The 14,121-nt window shown below is 39.1% G+C and overlaps 1 protein-coding gene across 1 annotated transcript in view; it reads left to right on the forward strand.

Annotated features, from left to right (window-relative positions):
- Positions 1 to 7,740, forward strand: part of prim2 (DNA primase subunit 2) — a 51,412-nt gene extending 43,672 nt beyond the window's left edge. Inside the window, exons 13-14 of the mRNA XM_034185167.1 lie at positions 953 to 1,021; positions 7,063 to 7,740. Of these exons, the coding sequence (XP_034041058.1) occupies positions 953 to 1,021; positions 7,063 to 7,290 (297 nt within the window). The 3' untranslated portion in view covers positions 7,291 to 7,740. The remainder of the gene's footprint in view (positions 1 to 952; positions 1,022 to 7,062) is intronic.
- Positions 7,741 to 14,121: the final 6,381 nt, after the last annotated feature.

Raw genomic sequence — 14,121 nt, forward strand, 5'->3', positions numbered from 1 at the left:
ATAATTGATGGAGTTAAAAGTTTTATTTTTGAATTATTATTAGGTTATTTATTTATCTATTGTTGCTGGCTGTTTGGGATAGTGATACGATGGAAGAGCTGGAAGCACAAAAAACAATCTGTGGCTGCAGGGGCATAACACATTCCAGCAATGAGTGTTCTGTTCCATAAAAGAAAGTTTAGATGGTCTTGGTTATACCAGTCAGATTCATAGTGTACTGAGATGAAGTCATTTAGGATGTCCAGTTCAGATTTTGTGAAAATCACATCAGGTTTTAAGCTAGGTGTCCTTCCTGATGCCATTTCAGATGTAAAAGGAGAATGTGGCACAGTGGTCCTCAAACCACGTACCTTCTTTTTGGTCTGCATGTGTACTAACCTCTTGCACCACCGTGCTACCCTTATTTCTGCTGCTCTCATTTTTGCTCTGGCTCGCCACAGCAGTTCCAATATGGACTGCATGTTGATTTGGCAAGGTTTTGCGCCAGATGCTGTTTGTGACACAACTCCAGATTTACAAGGAGAATGGGGCACAGGTGGTCTTTAACTCGGGGCCGTCTTTTTGTTAAGCAAACGTGCCAACTTAACAACACAATAATTCTCACATATTCACAGTAAAAGTCTTTACTGCTTGAGCAACTTTGATTATAGATAAAATGCTTTTATTATGATGTACATTCAGGAAAATGCATTATCAGCAGTAGCTTTACACATTTACCATCACTTGAAGCATCAGAGGTGGGTGGAACTGTTAACAGCAGCGCTTTGCCCTGGCAGATTACGAGGGCTACATAATGGTTATTTTTGTGTATACAGCATCATTATCTAATGTATTAGTTTGATATTGTAGAATGATAATTTGCTGAACTGTGTTCTGGTTTGTGTTATCGCTGTCATGTATGCTTCTGTAACCATGGTGGGTTTTGTTATGTTTTGTATTCTTCCCCTTGCAGATCCTGGAGCTGGTTAAAGGAATGCATTATCAGCTGGCGTGTCAGAAGTACTTTGTGCTGACACACAATGTAAGTGCTGATTTCACTGAAGCTGGGAGTAACTTGGGTTACCTGCAACAGTCAGGGGAATGACCTTTCATCTCATGCACGATGGCTCCAGGGAGAGCCAGAACTGCTGTCACATCCATCATTAGCTGGCTGTCAGAGCCGCTTAATTTTTACATGTTTATTCCAGCATTTATTTTGTCCCCTGTGGATAATTATTTAATGTGTTCTGTTTGGGAGCCCGAGTCATTGCTCCTTTCAGCCACATTGAAGGTCATCATTTTAAAAGAAGCAGTGATTCACACTTGGAGAAAATTGTTCTAGCAATTTTTGAACTGAAAGTACAAAACGGCACAACACACAATGTGATACCAGAAGCACAATTGAAATCCTGCTCTGTGAACTTAAAGCAGCACCTGAGGAGCCATGGTGCTGTTTCTCGATGAGGCTTAGAATAATTTCGAGCATTCACATCTTCAACATTGGAGGTCATGAAAACAAGCTACAGTTGTATAATGAATCGTGATGCTCAACAAGTCATTCAAAGAATATTCAGGAGAGCCTGAATGTGATCTGTTCAATGATTCATCGGTTTTTACATCATGAATTTCAATTTTTCAATTTCAATTCATTTTCATTTATATAGTGCCAAATCACAACAGAGTTTCCTCAAGGTGCTTCACACAAGTAAGGTCTAACCTTACTAACCCCCAGAGCAACAGTGGTAAGGAAAAACTCCCTCTGAGGAAGAAACTTCAAGCAGACCAGACTCAAGGGGGTGACCCTCTGCTTGGGCCATGCTACAGACATAAATTACAGAACAATCCACAAAACGAATATACAGGAAAAGCTGTTGGTGCACAGGACAGGAGGGTCTCCAACACAATTACCACACCCATCTCTGGATGGAGCTGTACCTTAAACAGAGAGAAAAAACAGAATCAAGCGTCAGAAAGACAAGAAATACAGTATAAATTGTCAGCATTAAACACCAAGATGCCAGTATGCCAGCCATATGAAAGGGAAAATAAGTGTGTCTTAAGTCTGGACTTGAAAGTCTCCACAGAATCTGACTTTTATTGATGTAGGGAGATCATGCCACAGAACAAGGGCACGATAAGAGAAAGCTCTGATCCGCAGACCTCTTATTCACCTTAGGGACACAAAGTAGTCCTGCACCCTGAGAGCGCAAAGCCCGGGCCGGTACATAAGGTTTAATTAGGTCAGCCAGGTAGGGAGGTGCCGGTCCGTGAACAGTTTTATAGGCTAGTAGCAGAACCTTAAAATCTGATCTCACTGGGACAGGAAGCCAGTGACGGGATGCCAAAATGGGTGTAATGTGGTCGAACTTTCTGCTTTGTGTCAAAAGTCTGGCAGCAGCATTTTGAACCAATTGGAGACCCCTAATGCTGGACTGTGGTAAACCAGAAAATAAAACATTGCAGTAGTCCAATCTGGAAGCGATAAACGCATGGATCAGGGTCTCAGCATCAGCCATAGACACGATGGGACGAATCTTTGCTATATTTCACAAGTGGAAGAAAGCAGTCCTCATAATATTTCTAATGTGGAGGCCAAAGGACAATGTAGGATCAAAAATTACCCCAAGGTTCCTCACTTTGTCTGTGTGATGTATGACACATGAGCCTAGGCTAAGCGTTAACTGGTCAAATTGATGCCGATGTCTCACTGGACCAAGAACCATCATTTAAGTCTTATCAGAGTTTAAAAGTAGGAAGTTTCTAGACATCCAGCTTCTCTCTGATGCAAGACAATCTAAGGATTTTATGTGGATGAGATGACCAGCAGTTATCGGCATGTATAACTGAGTATCATCAGCATAGCAGTGAAAGATAATCCCAAAGCGCTGCAATATGTGCCCAAGGGGTGCTATATAAAGGGAGAAAAGCAGGGGGCCTAAGACAGACCCCTGTGGAACACTAAATTTCATGTCACTAAGGTTAGAGGTAGTGTTACTGTACATAACACAGTGAAAATGACTGGTCAAGTATGACATCAACCATGCAAGGGCACTCTCAGTAATCCCAAAATGATTTTCCAGCCTCTCAAGTAGAATATGATGATCCACGGTGTCAAATGCAGTACTGAGATCTAACAGCACAAGAACCATAGTGGTGTCCGAATCCATTGCAAGCAGAAGATCATTCACCACTTTTTCACCGTCTGTATGGAATGATATTTTCTAAAAACAGACTGCAGTGGCTCAAAGAGATTATTCTCAGTAAGATAGTCCACGAGCTGCGGTGAAACCACTTTTTCCAGAATTTTAGAGCAAAATGATAGATTTGATATCAACCGATTGTTTTTCAATATACTAGGGTCAAGATTAGGTTTCTTAAATAATGGTTTAATCACTGCAGATTTGAAACATTTAGGAACAGATCCAGAAGTTAAAGAAAGATTAATAATTTGCAGCACAGTCGGCCCAAGAGTTGGCCACAGGTCCTTAAACAGTTTTGTTGGTATAAGATCAAATAGACAGGTTGTGCTTTTTGTTGACGTTACGAGATTTGTCAGCATGCCTAGAGAGATACTCTCAAATTCTGTAAATCTAGGTAATACCTCAGTAATGGCGCCCACTTCAATAGCAGGGTGTAGTGGCTGGGTTAAGGCATGCTGGGATATGTTTAACCTAATGTCTTCTATTTTCTTCTCAAAGTAATCCAGGAAATCTTCTGCTGTAAAATGAGAGTAAACTACAGGTGGTTGTCCATGAATAAGTGTTGCCACCGTGTTTAACAAGAACTTTGAGTTATGCTTGTTTTTGTTGATCAAATCAGAGTAATGGATCCACTTTGTAGCTAGTAATGCATGCTTATAGTCTAAGATAGCTTCATGCCACATAAGGTGGAATACTAATTTTGAACTACGCCATTTTTGTTCTAGACCTCTAGCCCTATGCTTGAGGTCACGCAGGTAATCATTGAACCAAGGTGACTGTTTTGGGGGGGCGCGATTTTAACAAAGGTGGCGCAATCATGTCGAGTGTAGTTTTGAGCACTGAGTTTAAACAGTCCACAAGACTGTCAACTGATTGGGTATTTGCCAAATGTGAAGCTAAGACATCAGGCAGTCTAGCTTCGAGTTCAGTCTTAGTTGAGGAGTTGTTGCATCACTGCAGTGATAAATAAGGTTGTTCCACAAAACACGGCAGCGAAACTGTAAACTTAATGAGTGATCAGAGACCACTGATGTAAGAGGCATGATGTCAATATTCGTGACAGCAATATCACGTGTGAGAACCAAATCCAGGGTATTTCCACTAATGTGCATTGACTCTCGAATGCATTGCCGAAATCCTAATGCATCCACAATTTCCATAAATGATTTGCAGAAGGGATCAGAAGGCTTATTTATATGAACGTTAAAGTCACCAGTGATCAAAATGTTATCTGCACTCATTGACAGGTTAGAGATGAACGCACCAAATTCATCTAAGAATTCAGAATACCGTAGTGTTGGGATAATAGTAGTGCTACGTGACTATAAAGTTTAATCTAGGTTTTGAGTATATTTCTTGTTACATGGGAAACAAGGTACCAGTAGATTCTCACAAATCCAACAAGACCAAGCATTCATGATATGCACACTCTTAAGGCTATGAAATTGGGCTATTAGTAAAAAAAAAAAAAAAGTAGAAAAGGGGGTGTTCACAATAATAGTAATGTGGCATTCAGTCAGTGAGTTCATCAATTTTGTGGAGCAAACAGGTGTGAATCAGGTGTCCCCTATTTAAGGATGAAGCCAGCACCTGTTGAACATGCTTTTCTCTTTGAAAGCCCGAGGAAAATGGGACGTTCAAGACATTGTTCAGAAGAACAGCGTAGTTTGATTAAAAAGTTGATTGGAGAGGGGAAAACTTATACGCAGGTGCAAAAAACTATAGGCTGTTCAAAGACAGTGTGGAGTTACCTGTAAGTGCTGTGACAGTTAGAAGACGCCTCTGTGAAGCTAATTTATTTACAAGAATCCCCCGCAAAGTCCCTCTGTTAAATAAAAGACATGTGCAGAAGAGGTTACAGTTTGCCAAAGAACACATCAACTGGCCTAAAGAGAAATGGAGGAATATTTTGTGGACTGATGAGAGTAAAATTGTTCTTTTTGGGTCCAAGGGCCGCAGACAGTTTGAGAGACGACCCCAAACTCTGAATTCAAGCCACAGTTCACAGTGAAGACAGTGAAGCATGGTGGTGCAAGCATGATATGGGCATGTTTCTCCTACTATGGTGTTGGGCCTATATATCGCATACCAGGTATCATGGATCAGTTTGGATATATCAAAATACTTGAAGAGGTCATGTTGCCTTATTCTGAAGAGGACATGCCCTTGAAATGGGTGTTTCAACAAGACAATGACCCCAAGCACAATAGTAAAAGAGCAAAATCTTGGTTCCAAACCAACAAAATTAATGCCTCACAGATGTGAATAAATCATGAAAAACTGTGGTTACACAACTAAATACTAGTTTAGTGATTCACAGGATTGCTAAAAAAGCAGTTTGAACATAATAGTTTTGAGTTTGTAGCATCAACAGCAGATGCTACTATTGTGAACACCACCTTTTCTACTTTTTTTTTTTTTACTAATAGCCCAATTTCATAGCCTTAAGAATGTGCATATCATGAATGCTTGGTCTTGTTGGATTTGTGAGACTCTACTGAATCTACTGGTACCTTGTTTCCCATGTAACAATAAGAAATACACTTAAAACCTGGGTTAATCTTTATAGTCACATAGCACTACTATTATTCTGAACACTACTGTATGTGCCAGGAGGCCTATATACAGTGACAAAGTAATATGGCTGATTTTTATTCTTCTGACCTTGGCAATGCGTAATATCCACAGCAAAATGGAGAATCAGATGATCATACGAATTATATTTGTGACCCCCAACAGCTAATAAGATAAACCTAGATTTATAAATAAGAGCTGGTTTTCTTCTTAAACCAATTGCTATGCAATTGGTTTAAAAATCACTCGTTTATAAATGAATGATTTTGACATTTTGTTTGCTGAAAGGATATTTTTCCACTGTGTTGTGATGGGATTTTCACCCACAAATGGGGCCATGAAAGCCTACTGCTGCTGTTAATTGATGAACAAATTGATGTATATTGTGGAATCATTCAAAACAATTTCACATCTTTATCACACTTGACACCAATGGTGGGCACAGTTCTGCTAACCGCTAATTAGTGACGCTAACTTATTTGTTAGCTGATTAGCTTTTCCGCTAACTTTGAAAACTATCAGCGGACCAATTATCTTCCACTAAATTTAGTTCCAATAACTTTTAGATCTCGAACATATTTTTGCAGCCATAGTGAATAAAGCTTTACAGTTAAAAACATTTGTAAAGCCTGAAATCATATGTTTTGTAGCAGACAGCAAGACAGTTTTGACTTATGGTTAAAATTTTAAATAAACTTATTCCGGACAAGTTATTGAAATAAACGTCACCTCTGTCGTTTTACAAAGTGAAAATATCAGCTACATGTTTTAGTTTTAAACCAACGCACTAATTTTGAAGGTTTTAGCGTTTACAGACACACATGCCAAAATGCAATATGGGAAAATTAGTTTCCTGTCATCAGTGGTTGTCCGGTATGTAGCACTCAAGTTACCCTAACGTGTGTTGATTTTTACATATAAATCTGTATTTGTAAATATGTCATTTTTTTCATTTGTAAAAAAAAAAAAAAAAGGCAATTTGAAAACTGAAAATTCTGTTTAAGTGATTCAGCACTTTTCTCAAATGTGTGGCAGTTGGTATTCAGTAGTAGTAGATGGCCCTGTCATTTATTTTAGCATAATATATGTTTTTGTATTTCTTATGTTAACAAATGCAGTTGTAAACATGAAGAGTAATATCCAGCTCGGCAGAACTCAAGTTCATATGAGTTGATAGCGTAATAATGATGACAAACCTTTAATATAATGCTGCTGTGGAATCAGTTGAGCAATGCTTATGAGAAAGTGACATTCTAATGCATGCATTTATTCTATGGATTATTTTTGTCTTTGCCCATTTTGTCAACAGATTGACGACGTCAATTTCTCGCTCAATCACCCCAACGAATACTTCCAAGAAAGCCAGCAAATCCTGACCGGTGGCAAAGAACAAAAGCGAGAGACAGACACCCCACAGAGGGCGGCAGAGCACTCTGCCAGCAGAGGAGCCACCTCAGCTCACGAAACCGCAACAAAGTCTACCCCGGATTTAGCTGAGATGACAGAAGACCTGGACTCATTCTTTCAAGATCCCTGATTGAGTTTTAGGACAAAAGAAATGAGGTTTTCCTGCTTTAAGAACTAAGGATTACATTGCTTATATTACAATACAAAGCTGATTCTTTTTTGGGGGGGGATTTTGACATTTTTAGTCATCAAGAACACTAATATGCTGTTGACTGGATTTTACTTAATGTAAATTTAACGTCAGATTGAACCCCTTTTATTTCTCACAGTAAACTTTCTTTACATAGTGATAGATAACTGTCTGTTTAACCATCAGCTAAAAAGTGTTTTTCTTTGTTTGCAGTCTGAAACAGCTTCTACTCTCTGCTCATTGTTTTGGCAGGGTCGTGGCTTTTGGGGTGATGACTAAAACATTTCCCAGCTGCCTCAGAAACAATGCCATTGTATTTGTTGGCAGGAGTACGGATGAAAATAAACAGTGTCCACAGTGGCACTGCTGTGGAATATTGCCTCACAGTGAGCAGCATAATTTATTCAAAGCATATGTGGTCATATCTTCTCCCTCAAACATCTGTCCGCTCAACGGAAATTGCTGGCTGACTAAAAGCAGAACCTTTTATAATGCTGAATATCAATATTTGGCAACATGCTGTTGCACTAATCTACTCTTTAAGAGGTTAAACTCTGTTCTTCACCTTCACAATGAGATTACCAACTTTTAAATCCAATTAGAAGTGCAGATGAGTCGACTCATAATATGTGAGTGAATGTTTCTCCATGCAGCAAGGTTTGACACTTTGATAATTTAATAAACACCAACTTTAAATTTAATTCAGCCTTACCAATGATGTCAGGTGTTGTGGAGAATTAGCGCACCGTTAACACCGTGGCGCTGCATGCTTCTAAATTTTGACACATAGAGATCACAGTTCATCAAGGTCTGTAATGTTAGATCACAGGTACAGAGCTTTCACCACGACTGCATACAGCCAGAATTAAATTTTAAAATCCAGGCATGGTGCTTGACATAGAGGGGATTTAGTCCGTATAATAAGGATGCTGGATAACGGCATGCAGCCAGGCTGCTGTCAGCAAGAGAGCCTGAGTGTTTAATATTTGGATGAGCATGTCTCCAGCTTGACAAAGCTGGCATTTTTCTAAGACTGTGGGCAGGAGGTTGACTGTTCACCTCCAAATGGATTTACAATCATTAGTCATGAAGCCACTTGAATCCTTGTGCGATTTGTTCTCGTTCTGTGCTCATTATATGGACAGAAGGTGTTCCGGGGAAGGGTGCGTTCTGCAAAAGGCTGAGAAATTTAATCCAGCACCACGCCGCAACATTTGTTTCATGAGCCTCGTATAAAAGATGACATAAGGCTTGAATCAGTATTTATGAATGCAATGACAATTTTGTTCCAGCATTGTGGAATGTGTCACCATCTGGGGCTCAGCTGAAGGGCCACACATGCTGAAATATGCAGAAATCAACTTTAATGGATAATTTACGACACTCCAGGGCTAATACACGATGTTTGGTTCAAATGTTTGAAAGCACTGAATAAAATGTAATCTTTTTTTTTTTTTTTTTACATTTGTCCATTTATCAGCCAAACAAGCTGCAGTGGTTGCCAGTTGAAAAGCTGAAAGCCTTGAGTGAGGTGAACTCTTGGAGTTGCAGTGTACTGTGCAAGAAATTCTAAACTGCCAAAACAGAGGTTGCTTGGAAACTTCAATGAGAACCTTTGGAACAGGCAACACAAGGGCATTATTTGAGTGCAACCCATGACCACTGGTTTTAAGTGAGATGTACTTGTAGATGTAAGAGGGGAACAGGCCAAGGATGGACTTCTAATTCAGAAGGATGAATATGAAGCAGTGAGGGAGTCTGCGGTTGCTCAGAGGTCACTGAACTCGAGCGTAAAGTGCAATGGTGAGTCAGAACTTTACTTGTGCTAAACCTCAGAGTGCTGTGGTACGCAGTGTCCAGTGTGTGCAAACATTGGGCAGATGCGTGCATATACTTAACCTCTCCATAATCGGGAAGCTTGAATGTTGCCTCAATTTTTTTTTTTTTTTTTTTTTTCTCTTTCCTTAGAGACACAATACTGTGCAAAAACTTTTAGGCACATTTGATGCATCATAAAAGTTATGAAAACCCGATAAATATTCTTAAATATATATGTGATGAATGATAATGGATATGGCAATTGGGTTCATTTTTGTTGCAACTGATTTTGTGTTGACATCCCAATTTAAAAAAAAAAAAAAAAAAAAGGGGGGGGGGGATCAAACACTACTTTTGTTATAACACTGGGATGCCTAAAACTTTTGCACCATACTGTAGCTAAAACCAGACTTGTTTCTAAAATTTTAACCCACCTTAGGTTTCAACTTCTGTACAAGGTTTCCAATATGAGAGGAAAAAGATGAACATTCAACAACAAAACTTTCAATCTGACTGTCTTGCGGAGTTTTGGTGTTAGGGATAGTAGTAGTTTGTGTTTTCTTTACGTTAGAAAATAACGACAGCAAGGAACATTTATTATTGATTGTTTTTCCAGTTAGTTAAATCTATAAATACATCTTTTTTGGAATTAATGTATTATGATGGAATTGATTTCTAATTACTCATTAACATACCAATAAGTCAGCTTAACGTCAACCATTAATCGTTCTGCCTTTATCACTCTAGCATTATCCAAAGACTGTCTTCTCATTTAAAAAAATTCACATAGAAAATTCCCAACAAAACTCCCAAAAGACATCCATCAGCACCACAAATTTCCATTCAACAACTCCCAGTAGTGGTGCAGCTTAACTAAAATTTCTTATAATTGTACATCTTGTAATAAAAGTGTAGAATTTGGTACGTATCCAATGGTATTCCAAATAAAACTGGATATTGGGCCATCATGAATTCTCAGTACGTCACCCATGGCAGCCATTTGTCAAAATGAAAATTGAAAATGATCCAGTCATTAAAAATGTGCTACATTTTTTGTCTGATCATACAGATTCCAAAAAGGCATAGTTTCTATGACTGAATGCTAGGAATTTATGGAGTAAAAACAGCAAAAGGGTGACAAAGGTCCATTTCATTTGGTACAGGGGTGAAAAGGTAAAGTTGCTCCAATATAGTTAAAAATGATGCAAATTATTGGTTTAGTTAAGAGTTTCAAAAAGGAATAGTTTGAACCATCTGTCATGCTTAGTTATGTTACGTTAAAAACTCCCTCTGATGATTTGAGGAAGAAACCTTGAGCAGACCAGACTCAAGGGGTGACCCTCTACTTAGGCCATGCTACCATCACAGTTGACAATACAAATATATAGAAATTTTTTTCCAATTCCTCTGCATTTTTTGGTTTTGCTTCAGAAACAGCATTTTTCACCCCACACGTTTTCTATTGGATTGTCCCCGGATTGGGCTGGCCACTCTGTAACATTAATCTTGTTGGTCTGAATCTGGAACCAAGATGCTGCTCACTTGTTGGTGTTTTTGGGGTCGTCTTGTTGAAACACCCATTTCAAGGGTATTTCCACTTCAGCATATTGCAACATGGCCTCTTCAAGTGTTTTGATGTATTCAAACTGATCCTTGGCATGTGATAAATAGGCTTGATCATATGAAAACCATCCCCATATTAAGATGTTTGTTCCACCATGCTTCAGTGTTTTCACAGTGTACTGTGAATTCAGCTTTTGGGGGTCGTCTGATGAACTGTCTGGGGCCCCTGGACCCAAAAAGAATCTTGTTTTTATCAGTGCTCAAAATGTGACACCATTTCTCTTTAGGCTAGTCAATGTGTTCCCGAATTGTAACCTCTTCAGCATGTCATTTTTTAAACAATGGCACTTTGTGGGAGCTTCTTGTACATAGCTTGTCTTCACATAGGCATTTTCTAAATGTTACAGTAGTCACAGGTAACTTTAGACCTTTGATCACGCTGGAGCTGATCATTGGCCGAGTCTTTGTCATTCTGGCTATTTTTCAATCCACTTCAGTGGTGGTTTTCTGTTTTCTTCAATGTCTTTCTGGTTTTGGTTGCAATTCTCAAGCATGTGAAATTCTCTCTGAGCAGCCCATCATTTTCTGCACTTTATGTTTTCCCTTCTCCAATCAACTTTTTAATTTATAATATTTAAGTAAAATAGGAATGACCCATTTTACTCAGATTTTAGAGCAAAATGCCAGCATATACATTTGTTGCCTTCGCCCTTATATACGGGCCACCTGCAAGGGTCATAGAAAGATAAATACAGAACTTTTTTTGCAACAGCCTAATATTCCTTTTTCTGTAAAGTAATAACAAATTTGATTAATTTTTCTTGATGTCTTGATTTGAAAATAGAATGTGTAGTGTTCCCAATGTATTTGTGTGTATGGCAATAAAAGCTATTATGATTTTGAGCTTTACACACTTTTTCAAACACTTATTTTGAACAGAACTGTATGTCATGTAATAGAATTCAATGGGCATCAACCTTATTTGACCTTTACTTTGGAAACAAAGCATTCAACACAGTCCAAACTATTCCATTTATTAATCTTATTAGTTCAACCAATAATTTGCATCACTTTTTTTTTCTTTTTTTTTTTTTAACCAAAATTGGAGCAACTTTAAGTTTAGAGTCCTGTACTAACTGAAAGTGAACTTTGCCATCCTTTTTGCAATTTGTACCCCAGAACTCCTTAAAATTCAGTCATAGATGGTCCAAATGTTTTTGTAATCTTTATGATCAGACAAATAATATGGTGTACCTTTCAAATTTTGACCCCTGTGCAATTACTCATTGACCCCCTGTAGGTCATTAGAGGTCAGCTCCAGGATGCCTCCACATCTGAAAATAAACATTTGTTCATTTATGTAGAATGTGTGCACATTCATGCTTTAATCACAAACATGCACTATATATATGGGCATAGTTGATGTGGTCGGCCGTTTCCATTTACAGCATTCTAGAAATTAATGTAAACTTAGTGACACATGTACACATTCTATACAAATCAACATATTTTTGTAGTCAATGTAATTGATTACACTGCTGTGTCATTTCAGCCCTGGATGCATAGGAAAAGCTTCTGTAGTAATGGAGCATCAAAGTTAACCTACATTTAATCATATTCTCATTATGTGCCTGTGATGTTTTTCAGTTATCACATTAACAAACTGGAGGGGCTCGACTTATCTATCTCTTCCTTCTATAGTAAACCCACTAAGTTGTGATTGGGGGCAGTGGTCATTCCACAGACGTGATATAAAACTCAGTCCTACCATGCAGTGGGTCAGAGGCAGCGTATGTTCCAGACCAATCATCACTTTATCACAGCTGCTCAGCAGCAGTTCAACAAAGGTTGATGCAATTGTGACACATTTTACATAAGGACAGGTGTCACCACTCAGTTCTCCTAGGTTAGCTGATTCGGGTACTTTATATTATAATACATCCATTTTCCACTGCTTATCAAAGTAGTCCAGACATCCCTCTCTCTGCAGTCATGAGCTCCAACTCCCAGGGGTTTCCAAGGTGCACCCACGATGGGTTGTATAATCCCTTCAACATAATCTGGGTCTATCCATGGGTCTCCTTCCACATGGACCTGCTTAAGAAACCTCCAAATGGGAGACTTTAGGGGCATCCTGGTGAAATTCCCAAACTGCCTAACCTGGTTCCTTCAGTGTAAAACAGCAGGTTCGAGTCTGTACTCGTGGATATCAGTAAATTAAATTCATTTTGTCTGTTTGTACCATTGATAACATATTATGATCATGGTAACAGTTGCTGCCTTATTGATTCACAGGCCGGCACAATGTCAGCTCCGCTGCAAACATCGTTATGCGCCGTTTTAATGTCCCTCATGAGCAAGACCCCAAGGTACTTACACTCTGACACTTGGCATTAGTTCACTTCTAATTCAGAGGGATCAGCCAGAAGGTTTTTGGTGAAGGATGAGTGCTGAATTTCATCTCGGTCACTTCTCAATGTGCTGCAACAGCAGTGGAGCTCAGATCTTGATCACACCCCATGCTCCAGTCCTTAGTTGCGCTTGTTCTTTAAAATGTCTCGCTTGGCACAATCCATCACCACATGAGCTCAACACAGGGACACATTTGTCACTGTGGCTTTTATTTGGATTTAAGGTTAGGTCAGGTCTGGGAGTATACTCTAGCACTGTGCATTGCTGCCTCCCCCACACTACAGAACTGCCTTGGGTCCTAAATAACAAGCATCGAGGAAGACATATGGTCCAACGCTACCTCTTGAACATATCATCTCTGCTGCAGCTATATGGCTTCCCCTAGGCCTTCTTCAATCTCTGGAGTCCACAACGCCGAGGTACCGTTTAGACCGGAAGCATCAGGTCTCTTCCCATATGTCTGTCAACCTCAAAGTCAAAGAAACATGAATGTGACTGCCAAGATGAGAATTTCAACAGGTTTGATGCTTTCACCACATATATGGCCCAATCTCATGGACTCATAGACTTTAAGGCGCATTCCCACTAAAGTGTTGAGGGTTTAGGACTGTCCCACTGTCACATCGTCAAGTACACAAGGGCTCCCATGTGCATATTTCCTTAAGTTAGCATTTCTGTAGACTTTGCCTCAGCATTGTAATATAAAACATGGATTACCAGCAGAATCCTGGAAGTGTGACAAGGGAAACAACTGCTCTAATCGGGGGGGGGGGGACATTACATTACAATGGCAACATTACATTAACAAGGATTAAAATTGAAAAACATGAAATATAAGAATTTCACATTGCAGTTTATTGTTCAGTCTCTCAAATACCTTGGTGTGTTGAAAGCAAAAAAAAAAAAACAACCCAAACAAAAGTAGTAAGCAACACACTGCCATCAAGGTAACATGATATGTTGCAATGTGATGCCTCA

The sequence above is a fragment of the Thalassophryne amazonica genome, chromosome 13 (assembly GCF_902500255.1).
Source record: "Thalassophryne amazonica chromosome 13, fThaAma1.1, whole genome shotgun sequence".
NCBI lineage: Eukaryota > Metazoa > Chordata > Actinopteri > Batrachoidiformes > Batrachoididae > Thalassophryne > Thalassophryne amazonica.